General features: G+C 32.8%; 2 protein-coding genes across 2 annotated transcripts; both read left to right on the top strand.

The window, feature by feature from the left end:
- The first annotated feature begins 7,505 nt into the window (after positions 1-7,505).
- LOC132301247 (uncharacterized) lies at positions 7,506-8,537 on the top strand. The gene is made up of 2 exons (XM_059798520.1): positions 7,506-7,883; positions 7,971-8,537. Exons 1-2 carry the CDS (start codon positions 7,506-7,508, stop codon positions 8,535-8,537), a joined length of 945 nt encoding a protein of 314 aa, XP_059654503.1.
- Positions 8,538-8,896: 359 nt separating this feature from the next.
- LOC132301246 (uncharacterized) lies at positions 8,897-10,156 on the top strand. The gene is made up of 3 exons (XM_059798519.1): positions 8,897-9,449; positions 9,543-9,629; positions 9,711-10,156. Exons 1-3 carry the CDS (start codon positions 8,897-8,899, stop codon positions 10,154-10,156), a joined length of 1,086 nt encoding a protein of 361 aa, XP_059654502.1.
- The last annotated feature ends 11,894 nt before the right edge of the window (positions 10,157-22,050 follow it).

Genomic DNA, 22,050 nt, shown 5'->3' with positions numbered 1-22,050 from the left:
TATCTTGTTATTTTCCTATTTGGACTGCGTGTTTAATAGGGTTCCAACACCTGTTTCAAACGGGGAGTTATTCCATGGTCCCGCGACCATGGAATAATCCCTTGTTTTTGGGAGTATCCTAAATTTTGAACTATTTTATTTTATTTTGATGAGGTGGTGGTGGTCTCGTGGTGGGCTCTTTTGAAAATAAAATAAGACAATCGTTATTATTTAATTATTATTATTATTATTATTTTTTAAGTGAATTAGTGATTGCTTATGAAAAAATCAAGATTTTGCATTATTAAATTAGGACTTCCACCATTGAGTTTAGTTTTGTTTAATGATTAATTTTTAATTGTTTATATAGAATAATGTGTAATACTAATAATACACGACTTTATTTATTTTATTTTATTTGGGAAGGTTAATATATGATTTTTGTTGTGGACAGCTGGGGGAGTTGTAGGGTGATGATATATATTATATTACAAGATATAGATATGGAGAGAGAGAGGGAGATTTTCTTTGCATGTGAAAGGATAAGAGGTTCTCGGTAAGAGTGACTTTGCGAACAAAATACGGAGTATTATTTAAGGTGGGTCCCATTTTTCATGTTTGATTCACAAGAGAGAGGGTACTCCAACACAAAACACTCGTGAAATAGGTTCAACTTCAATTGGAGGTTCAACTAGGGTGGTAACTGGGACTGGTTTGAACGGGTACATCCTGTTTTTGTTTCCGTAATTGTTTAAAAATTTCATTTTTATTCTAGTCTAAAATCACAAAAATGGGAGGATTTTTCACTCCATCTTTGCCCTCGTTTAACATTTTTATTCTCGCGAGTATCCGTCCCAATTCGTTTAAGACCAAAAATTCTCCTCCATTTACTTCTTTTTTTTTTTTTTTTTTTTTATCAACTAAAATAGTTATTAAAAAGACTCATAAAAAAAATAGATAATAAATAGTTTAACATAAAATTCAACATTAAAAATATTTTATAATACCAATGTAACAAAAGTATTAACATACCAAAACCAGACAAGCCAAATTACATTGTTTTCCAGTTTATCTATCTAATGCAGGGCGGGACGGGACGACATCCCCACCTCCGCACTAAATTCATGCGAATTTTCATTACATCAAACCATTCCTACCCAAATAAACTAAACGATCCCCCAAAATTACTAAAAATGGAGCGGGGTAAATTGCCTTCCCTAGTCACAACATATGATTTAATACAAAACACTCAAACATGCTCCTTAGGTGTGTTAATTTATAGGGCCGATTCTAGGCCTAGGCAATTGTCTATGGTCTCCAATTTAAAAGGGCTTCAAATTTAAGACATTTAAAAAAAAAAAAACAAATTTAAGACACTCAAGTCCTCTAAAAATTTTGGAATCTCTAGGCCGGCCTCCTAATTTATATTCATTAGTCTCACTATTTTATTAAAAATCGTTAATTGAGATCGTATTCACATCAAAATCATCCTCTCTACGAGAAAACATTAAATTATCTCAAACTATGATTCTCAAGCTTGAAGTGTGAATATAATGGTGGATCCCATTACATTTTAGGGTTGCAATGACCCGGGTACCCATCCCCTGTACCGAAAAATAAATCAAGTATGAACTCGATATGTAACGGTCATCTTTTGAAATTTTTGTTCATTTGGCAGGGTGACAAACAACTAGCTCTAACCTAGTGTTTTGATGTGTGATTGTGTGCATATTTGAGAATAAATTCAACTTCTTTGAGCCTCATTTATAATTATCATTTTGGATATGTGTTTTGTCGAAAAAAATATTTGGACATGTGATTTGTCATTTATGGATGTATTTGAATATTTTGGTAAACAGATTGAATTCATTTGTATTAATGGATGCTTCGACACGTGTTTTTTTTAGGAAAGAAAAGGTTGTTTGTCAATTACGGATGTATTCAAATGTTTTTGAAGACAAGTTGAATTCAAATACGTCAATGAACGTATGGTCTCAAATTAACAATTGCATGGGTACTCACAAATATGGAGGTTTTTTGTTTTTTTTTTTGCTACGTTTCGAATGCTGAACTTGTTTGTCATGAAACTGTAGGCCCATCCTGCCTAAACTAGTTGCCGAGTCTTTGACACTTTGTTCTACCAAGGTTTGGATTTATTTATGGTAATGCAGTGATACTCACAACAATCACTTGTAGTAAATTATCTAATCGTAATTAGCTATTTGTATCAAAAACAATTAAGTGAAACATTTTACTTTCTTATTTGTTGCATAATTAATTAATTAAAACTGAAAGTCTAGCAATTTATTGTAACTACAGTATAAGAATCATTTTTCTTAATCTTATTGTTTATTTGGATTTTACATGCATGTAAGTCACAAAAGAATCAATTTTAGTAATTATTATAATTAAAATATTTAACTTTTATGCATACAGTTGTAAGATGATATCTCCTTTTCACAAAAAAAAAAAAGAAAAAAAGAAAAAATGTCTATTTTTCTCTTTTACTTGTTCCAATTCAAAATTTAATGTATTATTTTTTTAATATTTTAAATTTATCCTTGTTGTCTTGAAGTTATAAAATCAAATGAACCCATAGTAAAAGAATATATTTGAAAATTTATTCCTATTATAATAAAAATTAAAAAATATATAGTAGACTCTTAACAAGTTGGATTTTTAAAAACGCTCATTTTTTTTTTTTTTTTGGGAGGGGAAGTACTACTGCAATATTACATGGATATGGATCACATGATAATTGATAGAATAGTTGAACTACAAGAAGAATTTCAATCTTATTTTACATTCTTTACATTTTTGTACAACCTTTTTAAAAATGTCCCCTTTTTAGAAAGGAAGGAAGATATGTGGACAGAAAATATGAAAGAAAAAACAAATTTCATTAGTTTGATAGAAAAGAGGCAAAAAGAGAAAATAAAAAAGGATGAATGATTCATCATCCTTCCTCCTTCATAAATCCTTATATCTCCAAATATGAAAGGAAGAAATGCAAGATTATTATAAGGGCTAGTTTGGAATGGAGGAATAAAATAAGGTAAGAATGAAATGAATCAGAAAATGGAATGACCATTTCCATTCTCTTGTTTGGTTATGCATGGCTTAAAAAGGAAAACTAATCTATCTATATGTAAATCAAATAAATAAATAAATAAATAAATATTTTCGATGTATATTTGGAAATTGAGGAGGGAATATCAAGAAAATTTTAATTTTTATTGAATCTCATTGTTTGAGAAGGGTGTGTTAGCACACTTCATTCAAGTAAATCAATTTTTAATATTATTTTTACTCCCTATTTTTTTTAAGTGGGGAATGGAATGCCCATTCTCCGAGAAAAGTGGAGAATGAGCATTCTAGTTTGGTATAGTGGAATGAAATAAAAGAAGGTAGATTGAAATGATTTTTTTTTTTTCATTATTGTATTTGGTGCTAATTTTAAAATTGGAATCATCATTCCCTACTATTCTTGGGGCTAATTTGGTGTGGTGGAATGAAATGAGAATGGAGGTGAGAATAGAATGAGTAGGGAATGGAATGGTCATTCTTTTTATTGGAATGTGGAATGATTTTAATGGAATGACCATTCTCCGAGAATAGTGGAGAATGATGATTCCAATTTTTAAATTAGCAAAAAAAAAAAAAAAAAAAAAAAAAAAAAAAAAAAACCATTCCATTCTACTTTCTTTTATTTCATTCCACCACACCAAACTAACCCTTGGAGAATGGTCATTCCATCAAAATCATTCCATTTTCCAACAAAAGGAATGATTATTCTATTCTCTTCTCATTCTATTTTCACCTCCATTCCATTTCATTCTACCATACCAAATTAGTCCTAAAATTACTTTCCAAACAAAAGATGGAATTAAAAATATTCAATTCAATTCCATTTTATTTCATTCCATACCCATGTACCAAATTAGTCCTAAATGTTAAAAATTACAAAACTTTTCTTATAATTAACATTCTCTCTTTCTTGTCTCGTAATCCAGCCAAATAAAAAGAGGGAATGACACCATATATCTCTTCTTCCCTAAGAATATTTTATTTATCTATTCTTTTCTATCTTCCATCCTACCAAACGAATCATAAGGAAAGAGAAAAGAAGATGAATCAATCATCCTTGTTGCTATACAAATTTTCATCCCTCCCAATACGAACCGAAGAGAGAAAGGAAAAGAGCAAAAATTTTGAATTACAAAATTACTCTTCATAATTATTAGATAAACTTAATATTAGCAATCTCTTCTTTTTATTTTTTTATTTTTTTAACAAATAAAGTAAGTGTTATTTCCTTCTTCTTCTTCTTCTTTTCAATTTATTAAAAAAAAAATTATATTATTTTTTTAAAGATGTCTTACACATACATCTTTTCTCCCTCCCTTCCAGTTTTCGTTATTTTTAGCAAAGGTGACTTTTCGTTTTCGATGAGATAAGCCTGGCCAAGAGGTTTTATTGGCTACGTGACTGTCTACGTGGTATTGTGCAACCCCGCGAACACGTAATCCGTGACGTCAGCCACCTAGTTTAGTGAATAGTGATCAACTTGGGTATATCTATATACATATATAAATAAACCCCACACACATATCATTCAAAACAAAACGGGTCAAAAACAAAATGTCTAAAATATTGTTCTCAAATGTGTTTAGAATTTTTTTTTAAAAATGTTCCTACAGTAAAAATACTGTTTCTGTTTTAACCAAAAATAAAACACATAAAACAAAGTGCATGCCAAACGGATCCTTAGTCAATTTAGAGTCTTATAATGTATCAGTTTATTTTGCAGGACATTTAAGATATTTTGTCTTTTATATATATTTAAAAAAAAAAAGTTAATTATAAGAAATAATTTGGTAAATGCACAATGACATTTGACGAAAAATGCCCAAAGTAAAATATAAATGGACAATTTGTTCACTCACGAAACTATAAGAATTGATTTACTCACTTTTAAACCAAACACATATATATATCGGAATAAAGTGGATAGGATAAAAAGTGAACCATCTTTCTTGTTATTTTCCTTTAATAGTGCAAATAATTTGTTTTCCTTTAATAGAATAGTTCCATTAAGGGTCCGTTTGGTTAGATAGAATTTTTTTATGAAAAGTGAAAGAAAGTAAAGGAAATGAAAAGAAAATCAAGTTTCTATTATGTTTTTGGTTAGCAAGAAAAATTTTCAAGAACGTTGTGAGAAAATATTATTTTGTGAGTTTGGAAAGAATGAAAGTGAAAAGAAAGTAATTGTAGTTTCCAAAATTACCCTTCTAATTATAAGATTACTTTGTACTCTTTTGAGATACTATCATATCTCCAGAATTATGAACAAAATTAAAATTTTAAGTTCAAAGATAAATTAAGGGACATTATAGTATTTGTCTTCTTATGTTTCATAATTAGATATATGTGATTATAGGTACAAGTTTAATTAATAAAAAATTTGATCCGAAAATTCTTGAGGATAAAAGGTAACTTCAGTCTTATAGAAATAAAATACTTGTAGCTAAATTAATTTGGTACATATAATATACGTAGAGTTAAAACTAAATTAATTTTTATGTATAAAATATATATATATATATATATATATATATATGAATTAAATTATAATTTAAAAACTTGTATACGTAAAGACACTAACCTAGTTTTTTACCCAATACTATGTTACTAAATACTCAGATTTATATATATCACTTTCAATCATTATTAATTGTGGAAGCAAAAAAAATAAAATAAAATAAAATTTTAATTTTGATATAAAACTATATATAATTAAATTAATATTTACATGATCTTACAAGCAATTTACAAAAGAATGAAACTCACTTGTTATAGAAGTTTGTGGGGAAAGTGATGAGGGTGACATGGGCATAATAAGAAATTAAGGGCCTGTTTGTTATGTGTTTTACTTTGGTGTTTTTGTTGCAGGGTTTCATTTTAGGCCCAAAAACATGTTTGGTGACACTTATTTTGTTTTAAACAGTACAAAAATATTGTTTTAAACAGTGCTGAATTTGGGTCCAAAAGTGAAACACCAAAATGGTGTTTTTGGTTGTTTCAGTACTGTAACCCAATAAAAAACACTGTAGCGGATGAAGTAAGTTGGTCCAATACTGTAGCGGATGAAGTAGCCTTAAAACGGATTTGCAACATTTTGGCCCGATGTTTTCTCTCTCCTCTGAAACCCTAGAGAAGCGATTTGGGAGGCGATTTGGGAGGCGACAAAAAGGAATCGCGATATACTGTGAGTACTGTCTTCTATTTCCCTTTCTTTGTTGTTTCCTTTGATGTTATTTCCAAATCTGCAAGCACGAAGTCCAAATCTGTAAAGAAAATCTATACGTATACTCTCATATAGTCACAAAGACGAATTTCTTTCGACTCTCTCTCTCTGGTATAAAAATTGTCGAGGGTTTATGCTTTTGGGCGCCATGGAAGGCTCTTCTGCTCCGCCGTCGATTTCAAACCAACCAGACGGCGGAGCCTCCATATTTTTCTCCGATCTTCCCTCTCGCGACCTGTTCTCCTCCGCTGTCCTCTCTTCAAATCCGATGATTTCTTTCACAACAACCTGTATGTCGAATTCTACACCACACACACAAACAAAAAATGAGACTCCACGGCATGCTGCACAGTTGTAGTATAGAAAATTGGCTTGGGAGCTTGGGAGTGACATGGTTACAGAGTTTACAATTAGATTAGGCGATACGCATATATAAAATGACTAGGTTCAAGGTTATACAAATCTATAAAAGGATAAGAAAAATATGAATAATTAAGTGGATGCATAACATGTAAGTATGCTACAATATTAAATGATAAATATTCCATACAATCGAAAATATACTGTTATTGATATGGATTTTTAATTAAAAGTTTATCTAGAAGCAAAAGTTTCTCAAAACTCTCCAAATCATTTTCTTGTAAAGTTTGTGGCATATTTAATCAAGAATTGAGCACTTTTAAGTAAAATATGCATAAGTTCAGAAGAATATCTGCATCTTTTACTCTTATTGAATTTAGGATTTCTAGAATAAGAAAACACAATTATTAGTGAAATTTTGTGACTAAGAGTGCTTCCCTTCTCCTCTCACGTATGTGTATATATATACAATTGCTATTACAATGAAATGACCATATTTCCCTTTAGTAAAATACATAATATTGTAACATTTATCACCAATTTCTCCTTTCTCTTCTTGTTTTTTATTTTTTATATTTTCATTCAGTATTCTTTATTAAATGCGTGAACTTCTCGTAGGACTTTCCAGCACTTATGCCATATTAACTATATGTACGTTTCCTAGGAACTAAGTAAAACCTAAAATCATAAGCTCTTTCTAGCAAATGTATAAAAGGGGAATAAAAATATTCTAATAGTATAAACATTAATGAATCAGTAGTTGTGATAGAGTAACTATAATACCATCAATAATTTTTCCTAGTTTAATATTATTTTTTTTTTTTTGTTATTAATTATAGTGTTTTTATTAATATGTTAGATGGATCTGAATGTTGAGAATGTGGAACAATGCGGTGATTCTCTCACAATTGAAGAAGTGGTTGAAGTTACGAACGATGGAAAATTGTTATGGGATGAGTCACTCATTGAAAAATTCGTGAATATTATGGTGGAAGAAGTTAAAGCTAATAATCGTAGTGGCAGAACATTTAGTAAAAGTGGTTGGAATAATTTAGTCAAACAAATGAATGTTCAAACGGAGAGAAAATTTGGTTTAACCCAACTTCGGAATAAGTTTAATGGTTTGAGGAAAATTTATACTGAGTTTACGAAATTATTATCGGAGACTGGCGTGGGATATAACCATGAGACGGGCATGGTTATAGTTGAGGAAGAGAGATGGGACAGGTTATGCAAGGTTAGTAATTTAATTATTAGTCCTAAATAAATAATAAAATCTTGTATATTATTGGTTATGTGGTTAATATTATAACAAAATTTATAGGTTGTAACGAATGCAAATAAGTATAAAAAGTATGGATGTAAGCATTTTGACAAGATGTCGACTATATTTGGGGACATATATGCAAAAGGGATGCATGCCCACCCATCCACTATAGCACCACCCACAATCATTTTGCTCACTCCCAATGATGACGATGATGAGGAAGAGGGTTGTGAGGTCAGTCCCCCACCTTTACGTAAAGGTAAGAAAGCCAAAAGAGATGCTTTATCTCTTGGTATAGCTGCACTCTTGTCAAACATGAATGAGAATTCTGAGAGGAGAACTGAGAGAATGGAAGCTGCAATAGAGAAAGCAGCTAAAGCATCTTCTACTTCTACTCGTGTATCTTCATGTGAGAAAGGAGATGATGAGGCTCTCTCTCCCTCAAAAAATGATAGAGATTATGAAATGTTTGATGCCTCCATGCTCCTTTTACAAAAAATACCTGGAATTGAGATGGCCCAATTCGCTAAGGTATCGAAGTTATTACATGATTCTGAGAAGTGGCAGAAATTTTTTCTTTCGGCACCTGAGGATGTAAGAATTGGTTGGGCATTGAATGTTTGAGTTTTTCTTTATGGATGATTGTGTTTTGTGTCATCGTTTAACTTATTACTATCTCACATTTGGATGACTGTAATAACTTAAATACTTTTATTATCTCACATTTGGATGACTGTAATAACTTAAATATTTTTATTATCTCACATCTGGATGACTGTAATAACTTAAATACTTTTATTATCTCACATTTGGATTACTGTAATAACTTAAATAATTTTATTTCTTGGATACCTGTTAGTACTCAAATACTTTAATACCATTATTTAAATGTTTGTTTTATTATTTAAATATTTTGTTTATTATTTAATTGATTTGCTTATTAACTTAAATGTTTTGCTTGTATTAAATCTTTAAATAGGGTAATGGATATGTGGAACAATATAAGAAGAATAATTCAATTATATGACGATGAGGAGGACAATGAGAGTGTCTTAATATTTGCTGCTCTTTTAGAAGAGCAGAACTTCTATCAAAAGTGGCGTTGTAGGGATTCCATTTTACAAGGGGAAACATATGTTATGGATATTTTAAACGGCCATAGAGAAAGATGTTATGAAAATTTTAGGATGTACCCTGAAGTTTTCAGAACATTGTGTAGTACCCTGAAAGGTATAGGGCTAAAGGATTCTAAATTTTTAACTGTTTATGAACAAGTGGCAATCTTTTTGCTCACTTTATCTCATAATCAAAGGAATCGTGTTATAGCAGAGAGATTTCAACACTCCACTGAAACCATTTCTAGACACTTCCATGCTGTGTTGCATGCAGTATGTCAGTTGGGCACCCATATCATTGCCCCTCCTAATTTTTTTGTGATTCCGAATAAGATTAGAGAGTCTTCTAGGTTTTACCCTTACTTCATGCATTGTGTGGGAGCTATAGATGGAACCCACATTCCTGCAACTCTGCCAGCAAGTACATAACTTCCATTTCGTGGTAGAAAGGGTTATACTACACAAAATGTAATGGCTGTATGTGACTTTGACATGAGGTTCACATATGTGCTAGCTGGGTGGGAAGGCTCAGCTAATGATTCGAGAATCCTAAATGAGTGTACTGAAAATGAGGCAATGAACTTTCCAGCTCCACCAGCAGGTAATATTATTTTACAAATTCACTTAATATATGGTTAGTTTATCATACTGTATATATCTTTATGTATTCTAAACATGGCAGGTAAGTATTATTTGGTGGACTCAGAGTATGCCAATAAGCCTGGTTATTTGGCCCTATTTCGAGGTCATACTTACCACTTTCAGGAATACCGTAGGACTAGACAACCTCGTGGTCGGGAGGAAGTGTTCAATCATAGGCATTCATCTTTGAGAAATATAATTGAGCGATACTTTGGGTTATTGAAGATGAGATTCGCTATTTTGAGGACAATGCCTCCTTATAAGTTTTCAACACAAGTATTAATTGTAATGGCTTGTTGCACATTACATAATTTCATCAAAAATCAGCATCAGCCTGATGACATATTTAATGGTAATGATCCTCCTCAAAGTGATGGTGAAGATGATGAGATTGTTGAGCATGTGCCTTCGGCTCAGCTTCGAGAAATGGATCAGTTGCGTAATACTATTGCTGATCAAATTTGGAATTCTTTTCAGCACTCTTGATCCTTCTGAAAGTGATGGTATATTTTTTCTTTTATATGTAATATATTTGTTGCTATTGTGAGCTTGCAATATATATATGTAATATAAATCTTTTTTACAGATATATAATTCAACTTAAATGCTATTATTGCAGATATGAAGTGTGTTGATGCTTTCTTGAAGGCCACATGTGCTGTTATGAAGATGATGTGTCGTTGCCATTGTCATCCACTTTATGAACTTCTTATCAATTTTTAGTGACAACTATGTATTGTTAATGCTTTGTTCCAAACATTTTATGTACAACTTAAACTTGTTTAATTTGTTGGTTGAATATTTAAGGACTTGTAAATGTTATACACTCTATTTCAATTATGCTTTCAATTGAGTTTGTTTTTATTTTAATGTTGTGTTGGACTATACAAGTATCAGGATAATAAAATTGAAGCAGGTTATTGCAAAGAACTTGTAAATAGGTTATTGCAAATTTTTTTTACAAATATTGACTCTCATGTAGTATTGTAAAATGTGACTAGAGATTATCTATTTTTAATGTTGAGTTGGACTATACAGGTATAATCATGATAAAATTGAAGCAGGTTATTGTAAAGAACTTGTAAATAGGTTATTGCAAATTTTTTTACAAGTGTTGACTCTCATGTAGTATAGTAAAATGTGACTAGAGATTATTTATTTTTAATATTGAGTTGGACTATACATGTATAATGATAATAAAATTGAAGTAGGTTATTACAAATAACTTGTAAATAGGTTATTACAAAAATTAACATATATATAATTTGATGGGGGTTTACATTTTTTTACAAAAGAGAAGGCAAGAATCTGTATTTTGGAGTTAAATTCCCACCAATGCAGACTTATAAGAGTCGAAAATTATTATCAGAGCTGTGTAGTATTTTTTTTTTCTTCTTTCGCGAATGCGAAAAATGAGCAAAATGAATGAAACAAAAACCTATGGACAATCATCACCAAAGGAACAAACTATACCAGGAAATTTCAAATAACTTAAAGTGTAGTTTCAGATCAAGATAACATGCTGTGTGTGTGTGTGTGTTTGTGTGTTCAAATTTTAATATATTTATTAAAAATATATAGACTATTTATATGGAAATAAATTTATAAATAAATTTAAAATTTATAAAAATAAATTAAAAACAACGATAACCAAACATGTTTTTTGTTTCTGTTTTATTTTGTTTACAACAGTTGGAGTTACCAAACATGTTTTGTTTTTAAAATTCTTGAAACGCATGACTTACCAAACATATTTTTGTTTCCGACATTTCTACAGTAAAAGATCGTTCCCAAACGTGCTTCTGATTTTTGTCAAAACACTCCAATAGTAAAAACGCTATTTCTGTTTTAGCCAAAAACAAAATGCCTAAAGTAAAACGCATGCCAAACGGGCCCTAAGATGTGAAAACATCACCTTTACGGGAAAATAAAATTTTTCTGTATTTTATGTCAGAAAAATTTTTAGAATTTTTTTTTTTTCTAACATTAACCAAACTCCTAAAAGAGTTAAATATTTTTTTTTTCTTTCCCTCTCTATGTACCTCATGCAAACCAAACAAAGCTTAAAGGGAAAAAAAAAAAACAAAAGAGGACCATCTGTAGTTGAATAAAGTGGATAAGAGGATATATACATATCAAGTTGTCACATTTCCTTTTAACCCAGTCTCTGTTGTTGTTTTCCAATTTTGGACACGGGTTTAAACGGGGAGTTATTCCATGGTCCCGTTACTTTTGAGTTTTTTTTTTATTTTTTTTTATTTTTATGAGGCGGTGGTGGTCTCGTGGTGGGCCCTTTTGTAGTTAAGATAAGACAATCATTATTTCTCCGTCACAAAGTTGGTATTTTTTTTTTAGTGAATTAGTGATTGCTTATGAAAATATCAAGATTTTGCATTATTAAATTAGGACTTCCACCGTTGAGTTTTGTTTTGTTTAGTGATTATTTTTTTTTTTTGTTTTTTGTTAAAGGTTTTTAATTGTTTATATAGAATAATGTGTCATACTAATATAGTATGATTTTTTGTTTTTTTTTTTTGGGAAGGTTAAAATATGAATTTTTTTTTTTTGTTTGTGGACAGCTGGGGGGTAGGGTGATGATATATATTATTATATTACATAGATATAGATACGGATAGAGATAGAGATTTTATTTGCACGTGAAAGGTTAAGACGCTATCAGTAGGAGTGATTTTATAAATAAAATATTATTTTTATTTCACAAAAGATGTCATATTTAAATAATCGTAAGTATCATTTAAGGTGGGTCTCATTTAATCAAAGTATTCATATTAAGGTGGGTCTCATCTTAACATGAATTGGGACAAATTAACCACAAAATTTGCGGATTTGAATCTCATCACTATAGTGTTCCTTAAGTAATCTATATATATATATATATATATTCATGTTTGATTCATAAGTGAGAGGTACTTCAACACGAAACACTCATGAAAAAGATTCAACTTCAGTTGGAGGTCACAACAGACAATTTAACACAAAACACTCAAGCATGCTCCTTAGGGATATTAATTTATAGGGCCGGTTCTGGGTCTAAGCGATTGGCTAGAGTTTTCAATTTAAAAGGGGCTTCAAAAGACAAGGGTAAAAAAAAAAAAAAAACCAATTTTAGAACGCCTAAAACCACTCCGGCCTTGCTAATTTATATACATTAGTCTCACTATTTTTAAAAAATCGTTAATTAATATCGTATTCACATTAAAGTCATCCTATTTACGAAAAAAATGTTAAATACTACGTGATATGATTTTCAAACAATGACAACCCTTGAATTATGAATGCAGTGATGAGCCCCATTACATTTTAGCGTTGGGATGACCCCGGGTCACCCATCCCTCTGTACAGTGAAATAAATCAAAGTATGAATTTGATATATAGTAGTCGGTCATCTTTTGAAATTTTTGTTCATTTCGCATGGTGACAAACAAACAACTAGCTCTATCCTAGTGCATACTTGGCAATGAATTCAACTTCATTGAGCCTCATTTATAATTATCATTTTGGATATGTATTTTGTCATTTATGAATATAATTTTTGGACATGTGTTTTGTCATTTATGGATGTATTTGAATATTTTGGTAAATAAATTGAATTCATTTATATTAATGAATGCTTTTACAGGTGTTTTTTTTTTTATAATTATTTTCAAAAAACAAATGATTGCTTGTTAATTATGGTTTTTTTTTTTAATTACGGATAAAAAAAACCATATTTGCTTGTTAATTTGTAGACAAGTTGAATTCAAATATGTCAATGAATGCATGTCTCAAATTAACAATTGCTTGGGCACTCCCAAATATGGTTTTTATTTATTTATTTATTATTATTTCCTTTTGCTACGTGGCTATTGCTGAACTTGTTTGTCATGAAAATGTAGGCCCATCCTACCTAAACTAGTTGCTAAGCCTATGAGACTTTGTTTTATCAAGGTCCTATTTATGTTAATGTACATGCGATTAATCTTATTGTTTATTTGGATTAAATCACAAAAAATCAATTTTAGTTGGCATTTGATGAATGGTTAGGCAGATTATTATAATTACAGTATTTAACTTTTATGCATACTGTTGTAAGTTGAAACATGCGATTATCCCGTATAAGAAAAAAAAAAAAAAAAAAAATTATTAACTATCTCAAAATAATTGTCTCAAATCAAAATCTAATGTACTATTTTTTTTAATATTCTAAACTTACTCTCGTTACTTTAAAGTTATAAAACCATGCAAACCCATTGTAAAAGAGTATATTTGGAAATTCAGTCACATATTACTATTATAATAAATAAATAAATAACATTAAACTTTAAAGTTATAAAACCCTGTAAACCCACTGTAAAAGAGTATATTTGAAAATTCAGTCACATTCTATTATAATAATAAATAAATAAATAACATTAAAAATTAGACTCTTAACAAAAACGGGCGTATTTTTTTGGGACAGGAAAGTATTAGTGAAATATCACATGGATATGAATTATGGACCATATTATAAGTGATAGAATAGTTGAATTGGAAGAAGAATTTCAATCTTATTTTACATTCTATACATCAATGTACAACCTTCGTATATATGGATTACACGTGTAATGACCCACTCCACAACATGGTATGATATTGTCCGCTTTGGGCCTGAGCCCGCACGGTTTTGCTTTTGGGTTTCACCCCAAAAGGCCTCATACCAATTAGAGATGATGCACTTACATATAAGTACTTCACCTTTCCTTTACCCAGGCGATGTGGGACTTGTGCACCCGTAGCTCGCTAGTGTGGTAGCCTGACAGTGTCTCTGGCACCCGCCCACAAGGTCATCACAATCCACCCCCCTTGGAGGCCCGACGTCGCCGTCGGCACACTTCCAGCTGGGTCAGGCTCTAATACCATTTGTAATGACCCGCTCCATCACATGGTATGATATTGTCCGCTTTGGGCCTGAGCCCGCACGGTTTTGCTCTTGGGCTTCACCCCAAAAGGCCTCATATTCAACTCCTTCTGAGTGTAGAGGTATTTAAGGCTCTTGTGATCAAAGAATAATTCAAATTTTTCGCCATACAAATAATGCCTCCACACCTTCAATGCAAGAACTACTGCTGCCAACTCCAGATCATGTGTAGGGTAATTCTGCTCATGTGGCTTAAGTTGCCTAGACGCATATGCTACCACCCTATCATCTTGCATCAAAACACAGCCAAGACCCTGAAGTGATGCATCTGTGTAGATCACAAATCTCTCACCACTAACAGGGATGGTAAGAACTGGTGCCGAAGTCAATCTCGTCTTTAACTCTTCAAATGCCTGCTCACAGCGGTGGTCCCAAACAAACTTCACATCCTTCCGAGTCAAACGAGTCAAAGGTGCAGCAATTTTGGAGAAACCCTTAATGAAACGCCTGTAGTATCCTGCCAGTCCTAAGAAGCTACAAATCTCAGTGACAGTAGTAGGCCATTTCCAACTCATCACAGCCTCCACCTTGGCAGAACTACTGAAACTCCATCCTTAGAGATCACATGCCCCAAAAACTGAATCTGCTCCTGCCAAAAGTCACACTTCTCAAACTTAGCATAAAGTTGATGCTCACGTAGAGTCTGAAGTGTAATGCTCAAGTGTCTCTCATGCTCTTCCTTAGTCTTAGAATATATCAGAATGTTATCAACAAATACCACAACAAACTGATCCAAGTAAGGTTGAAACACTCGATTCATCAAATCCATAAAAGCTGCCGGGTCGTTAGTCAACCCAAAAAACATGACTAAGCTGCCATGGCGACCTTGTGGGCGGGTGTGTGTAAGTGTGTGCAGGGGGCACCAGTAGGCTACCACACTGGGCGAGCTACAGGTGCACAATCCCACATCGTCTGGGTGTGGATGGGGCAAGTGCTATATGTAGATTCAACACCCTTCTATGACACAACGCTTTTTAAAGCCGTGATGGCCGTGAACCCATCAGAACTCTGTAGTTAAGCGTGCTTAACTTGGAGTAGTACCAGGATGGGTGACCCCCTGGGAAGTCTCTGGTCTGGGTGAGCCAAAAGCGGACAATATTGTGATGACCTTGTGGGCGGGTGTGTCTTGGGCGGGTGTTAGAGACACTGTCAGGCTACCACACTGGCGAGTTACGGGTGCACAAGTCCCACATCGTCTGGGTAAAGGAAATATGAAGTGCTTATATGTAAGTGCGTCATCTCCAATTGGTATGAGGCCTTTTGGGGTGAAGCCCTAGAGCAAAACCGTGAGGGCTCAGGCCTAAAGCGGACAATATCATACCATGTGGTGGAGTGGGTCGTTACAAATGGTATCAGAACCTGACCCAGCCAGAAGTGTGTCGACGGGAACGTCGGGCCTCCAAGGGGGGTGGATTGTGATGACCTTGTGGGCGGGTGTGCCGTGGGCGGGTGCCAGAAACACTATCAGGCTACCATACTGGCGAGCTACGGGTGCACAAGTCCCACATCGCCTGGGTAGAGGAAAGGTGAAGTGCTTATATGTAAGTATGTCACCTCCAATTGGTATAAGGCCTTTTGGGATGAAACTCAAGAGCAAAACCGTGCGAGCTCAGGCCCAAAGCGGATAATATCATACCATATGGTGGAGCGAGTCATTACAAATGGTATCAGAGCCTGACCCAGCCGGAAGTGTGTCGACGAGGACGTCGGGCCTCCAAGGGGGTGGATTATGACGACCTTGTGGGCGGGTGTGCTGTGGGCTGGTGCGAGAAACACTGTCAGGCTACCACACTGGTGAGCTACGGGTGCACAGTCCCACATCGTCTGGGTAGAGGAAAGGTGAAGTGCTTATATGTAAATGTGTCATCTCCAATTGGTATAAGGCCTTTTGGGGTGAAACCCAAGAGCAAAACCGTGAGGGCTCAGGCCCAAAGCGGACAATATCATACCATGTGGTGGAGTGGGTCGTTACAACACGTATAACATGATCCTATGATTTTGGGAGTTTCCGAATTATATACAATAAAATTTGTGGAGCCAAATCCCATGTATCAATCCTTTAATTACGTAAGTTTTTAATAATAATTTTTTTTTTAATAATAATTTATGTAGCTGATTTAGCAAGATTTGTGGAGACCAAATTTCATTAATTACTTAGAGCTGCAAACCAAATTTGAAATGGAGTCAATATTCTATTAGTAAGAGGTAAAAAAAAAAAAAAAAAAAATTAATTTTCACACACACACACACACACACACATATACATATATTTTTATGAAACTTGAAACTTTACCATCCATTTTAAAAGTAGTAGAACAAAATTCTTGATCAAGAAGAATAATAAGTGATAACAACGGGCATTAAGGTGTAATTTTGTTCAAAAAATTGCCTTAGAAAATCACATGCAAAAAGATTTAAAAATAATAATAATTTACTTCATAAAATCACTTGCAAAAAGTTAAAAGTCACCCCTTAAGGTGCTAAATATAATAATAATAATAATAATAATAATGATATGGATAATTTTATTTTCAATTTAATAACATTGCAGTATTGCATTTCGTTTTGTGCAAAAAGAATAAAAAATAAAAATCCATTTAATGCAATCTCGTAACATGTGACAATATAAGAGAAATGAATGAAAGATATAAAGGAAGAAATAAATTTCATTCGTTTGGCAGAAAGGAGGCACGAAGAGAAAAGAAAAAAGGATAGATGATTTATCCTTCCTCAGTTCCTCCTTCACAAATTTTTATATCTCCAAATATGGAAGAAAGAAATGTAAGGTTATTATAAATGTTTGTAAATTATAAAAAAAAAAAAATTATAAATATTTTAAAATTACAATACTTTCATTATAATTAGCACTTTATCTTTTCTCTCTCTTATAACAAACAAAATACTCCATCTGTCCCAAAAAGAGTTACACTTCCTCAAAAGAGACATTCTTTTTGGGACAGAGATAATAATTTATTGTTTAATTATAGTCTCATATCTAACAAAATAAAAAGAGGGAATACCACAATCTCTTTCTTAACAATATTTCTTTCTTTCTGTAACAACTGTGATTTTTAACACTCGTATTAATTAACTTGTGTTATATATATATATATATATATATATATATATATATAAAAGGAGATAAAGCTACGATAAGGAATGATTAGTTTATTTGACTAGTTTATTTGATGTAGGTTATTTGACGGAGATAACGCTATATCATTCAGTTTAGTTTGAATTTTAAAGAGTTCTTATTGAACTCAACCACTAGTTATATATCTAGAATTAGTTGTATTTAGTTTTTTATCTACGCTACTATCATCGGGATTTTTCACGTTTATCGTAGAGAAGGCAAATTTATCGTAGGGAAGCAAAGAAGCTTAGGCCGATTGCAATTACAAGCAAGTTAATTCTTACTTATATTCTGTATATAATTATGCGATTGATAGTAAGATGATTATCTACGATTTAATTATAGAACTCATAGATAATTATGTTTAATTAGACTTATATATGGAGATTACACATGTAGTTACTGATTTATTAGAATTCAATTATATTTCAGTTGATAGTTAATATATATGTGAATTAGAATGATGTATTTATTTTTATTGAGGTATTGGTGTTTTTCTTGGTCGGATTATGGGTATATCAAAAGGAGTGGTTATTGAATCTCTCAACTTTCATGTATATAAGAGAATGCCAGTGTATGATTTTAGTTGAATTGATTGGTGGATCTGATATAATTATATATTAGGCATGATGTGTTATTTGAACTGGTGTAGATCGATGATGTTATACGTTAAGATTGGGATGGACATCTATATATAAAGTATATATGCAACAAATTGTCTATACATATATACATATTTATTGGTGGAATTAATTTAATCTATTGTAGGTGAACTAGGAGAGAATTTGGTGCGATCAAAGTATGACGAGTATCATTCTTTAAACAGTTGGCACTTAAAGTTTTAGTCCAAAATTGCTCATAGGCCCTACGTCAAGATTTCGTTGAATTGAATCAGGGAACTTAGGGAAGTAATGAATGCAATAGGTTCTCTCTTCCTTATGACTAGAGAATATCTAGATGGGATATGCCCATTTGTTGGGTAGCATTCTGTTGTTGGGTGTATATATATATATATATATATATATATATATATATATATCTTTATTTTACTGATGTCAGTGCAGAAAAAGCTTAAGAAATGCAAGTGTGATCTATTAGTTGGAGTAATTAATGAATCATATTTAGACTAAGAATGAAAGTGGGTGCGGCAATGAAAGCTCAAATTGTTGGCTCAATAGTTGACTGATTGGAAGAAAGTTCAGTTAGATCGGAATTACAAGACTAATGCTTACTGCTATATTTAAGTTTGGATCACATAGGTTAATAATATGAGTGCTACTGGAGTACAAGTTATTGGGCATTTAGATATGGTTAAATGCTTGAAGTTGTGTTCATGGCTTGGGACTCTCGGTTATGCGTTAGACCATCATATATCATCACTTGAATTGATAATAGTGATTAAGAGTATTAAATTATTGGAGTTACGTTTGCAAAGTGATGGTAATGGCAAACATATGATATTGAGGTTGAAATTTAGAGTATATGTTTGCAATTATTATAATTAGGACTATGAGTTGGTATTAATTAATTAATTAATTTTAATTAAGGTGTTGGATAAACTCATAATATTATGAGTACGAATTATCTAAATGTATTTAGTATTTAATTGAAACAATTAAACTAGTTGGAGTGATAGTCAAGGACTTACCCAATAATGAGTTTGTTGAGCACAGTCAGGGACTGTCTTCGGGAGTGAAAGTACTCTTTTGCTATAGCCATTGGGCTAAAGGTGCCCTTAGTATGTGGACGTGGTCAGGGGCCATCTGGGTGAGTAGACGTACAACCCAGCCACATGTGTGTATTTGGTAGTCAGGGACTATGCAATTCACACCATTTTTTCGAAGTGAAGCCAGGGGCTCATGTGAGGTATTGGCATTAGAACGCCAACTGGTTGAGGGGAGCCAGGGGCTCATGTGAGGTAAGTGAAATTTTAGTAATTTAAATTCTAGATGGGTTACAAGTTCACAGGTTGAGTTAATGTTATAGAATGACAATGATTAGTGGATATTTTGTGGTCACTTATATATGTATATATATACGGATTTTAAGTAAGGATTGACTTGCTGAACGATGATAGTGTTTAGCAATTTCTTGTTGAGCTTGTGAGCTCACCCCTTTATTACTTTCAGGTGCACATGGATTTAGCTTGCAAATGAGGCTCAATGGGAGATGGAGATTCTCCGGATTTTCCATATTTTGGTTTTATGTTTTGTTTCTTAGCAAACACTTTGTATTAAGATTCACTTAGTTGGTAGAATTTTAAATTAGTTGGGGATGTAATAGATTTCCTTTGGATTGATGGATTTTTAAATAAAATGTTTTTTTATTGATTTAATCATGGATAATGGTGGATGTATGATGTGAGTCATGTACCAGATTTTAGCATAAGACAAGGGTCTTGTGTTAGAATTTTTGGGGTGTGACAAAATGGTATCAGAGCCTGACCCAGCCGGAAGTGTGCCGACGGGGACATCGGGCCTCCAAGGGGGGTGGATTGTGATGAACTTGTGGGCGGGTGTGCCGTGGGCGGGTGTGAGAGATACTGTCAGGCTACCACACTGGCGAGCTACGGGTGCACAGTCCCACATTGCCTAGGTAGAAGAAAGATGAAGTGCTTATATGTAAGTGTTGGGAAACGTGCAAGTTTTAAAAAAAATTCGAGGGATTTTGACTCATAGATCTTGATTCATCATATAGAGACAAGTTTTATGCAAAAATAAAAATATGATGTATCATTCAATTAATGGATTAAATACTTACATCAAAGGTCTGAGTAAACCTTTAAATCTTTCCTCTAAAGTAAATGTTCTCACTTATTGTAGATTCCTTAGTGTTACCCAAGAATTGACTCTAGAGGAGGGGTGAATAGAGTCAATGCCAAACAATGGATAATTTTCGCAATATATAGAAATACAATTTCTATTCAACAATTTAAGTAATTATGCAATAATCAAGATATGAGATCAAGATATGGAATAAGCAATTAAAGCAAAATTATAAGAGAGATAAGGGAAGAGAAATTGCAAACTATAACACAGCGATTTTTGCGAGGTTCGGAAACTCCTACTCCTCGGCTCAAGATCCCTCTTGAGACTTCCCAATCCAATATAGCTTCTCCTTGCAGGTGGAGAGCAAATATTTACATGAAGCAAGACCTTGTTTCTTTTCCTTGCTAGGAGAACACCCTTCTCCTAGGCTTCTTTTGGGTCACACCAGCCCTTACAAGTTTGTAGAAAAGATTGTAATTGAAATACCAGATTGAATCTCTCTCAAGATAGATATACAAGTGCAAGCTCACAAGAAATATCTCTCAAAGATTGATGTACAAACTTTAGCTCTCAACTAGAGTATATATGAATATAAGTGAAGCTCAAACTCTATAAATGATATGAATGAGAGAAGATGATATAAGTGAAGAATGTAAGCTTTTATAATCTCTCAAGTGAATAATAGAGCAAAAACTCTATGAAGATTAAAGCAAGAGCAAAAGCCCTTTTAATCTTCGTTAGAATCTCTCAAAATAGAATAAGAGTGAATGAGAGAGATGAAAAGAAGATTGGAGAACAAAAGCTCTCTTTAATGCAATATGATGTATTTCAAATGATGTCTCTTAGTTATTAAGACATTCCCCACTCTGTTTATAGAGTTTCCAAGCTCAATATAGCTGTTGGGAGTGGAATGCACGAGGGTCGAGTAAAATAGAGCCGTTACAGTTTGAATTTGCAGATCTGTGACCAAACCGGTTGACATGTGGATAAACCGGTTGACATCTTGGCCTGAACCGGTTGATGTATGTTCCAAACCGGTTGACATCTACTACATAAACCAGTTGATGTATTTGCAAACCAGTTGACATCTTCTTCATAAACCAGTTGATGTATGTGCAAACCAGTCGACATAAATAAGCTTTAAATTGAAATTTGCTACTGCCTAGATACCGGTTGACATGAGCTTAGTATGCGTCGACATGAACAAGCTTCCTTTTGAAATTTTGCTATTGGACATAAAAGAGCATAACTTCAAATAGACATAACTCGGTCCATTTAACTCCAAATGAGGTGAAATTTAAGTCTAAATTCATTGCCTTAAAGTCATCTTTCTAATGCCTTCAGCTTTACTCAAAAATTCCAACCACCGAAATGGTTATAGCCGTTTTAGTGCAACCTGGTCAGAAATCTCGCAGACCAGGATCAGCCACCTTGTGATGGTTATATCTCACTCAATTCAAATCATTTTTAGGTGAAATTTGAGTCTAAATTCAAGGGCTCGAAGTCAGCTTTCCAATGCCAC

Source organism: Cornus florida, unplaced genomic scaffold (assembly GCF_030987335.1).
Source record: "Cornus florida cultivar Cherokee Brave unplaced genomic scaffold, ASM3098733v1 CherokeeBrave_3.0.0_Hap2_Chr03, whole genome shotgun sequence".
In the NCBI taxonomy this organism is placed as follows: Eukaryota; Viridiplantae; Streptophyta; class Magnoliopsida; order Cornales; family Cornaceae; genus Cornus; species Cornus florida.
This window is presented reverse-complemented; position numbering and strand designations above follow the sequence as displayed.

Excerpts from the sequence above, each read along its gene's own strand:
- LOC132301247 (XM_059798520.1), top strand. The coding sequence starts at position 7,506 with ATGGATCTGAATGTTGAGAATGTGGAACAATGCGGTGATTCTCTCACA. Across the intron at positions 7,884-7,970 it reads GATGGGACAGGTTATGCAAG|GTTGTAACGAATGCAAATAA; the intron begins GTTAGTAATTTA and ends CAAAATTTATAG.
- LOC132301246 (XM_059798519.1), top strand. The coding sequence starts at position 8,897 with ATGGATATGTGGAACAATATAAGAAGAATAATTCAATTATATGACGAT. Across the intron at positions 9,450-9,542 it reads TCCTGCAACTCTGCCAGCAA|CTGGGTGGGAAGGCTCAGCT; the intron begins GTACATAACTTC and ends CATATGTGCTAG. Across the intron at positions 9,630-9,710 it reads CTTTCCAGCTCCACCAGCAG|GTAAGTATTATTTGGTGGAC; the intron begins GTAATATTATTT and ends TAAACATGGCAG.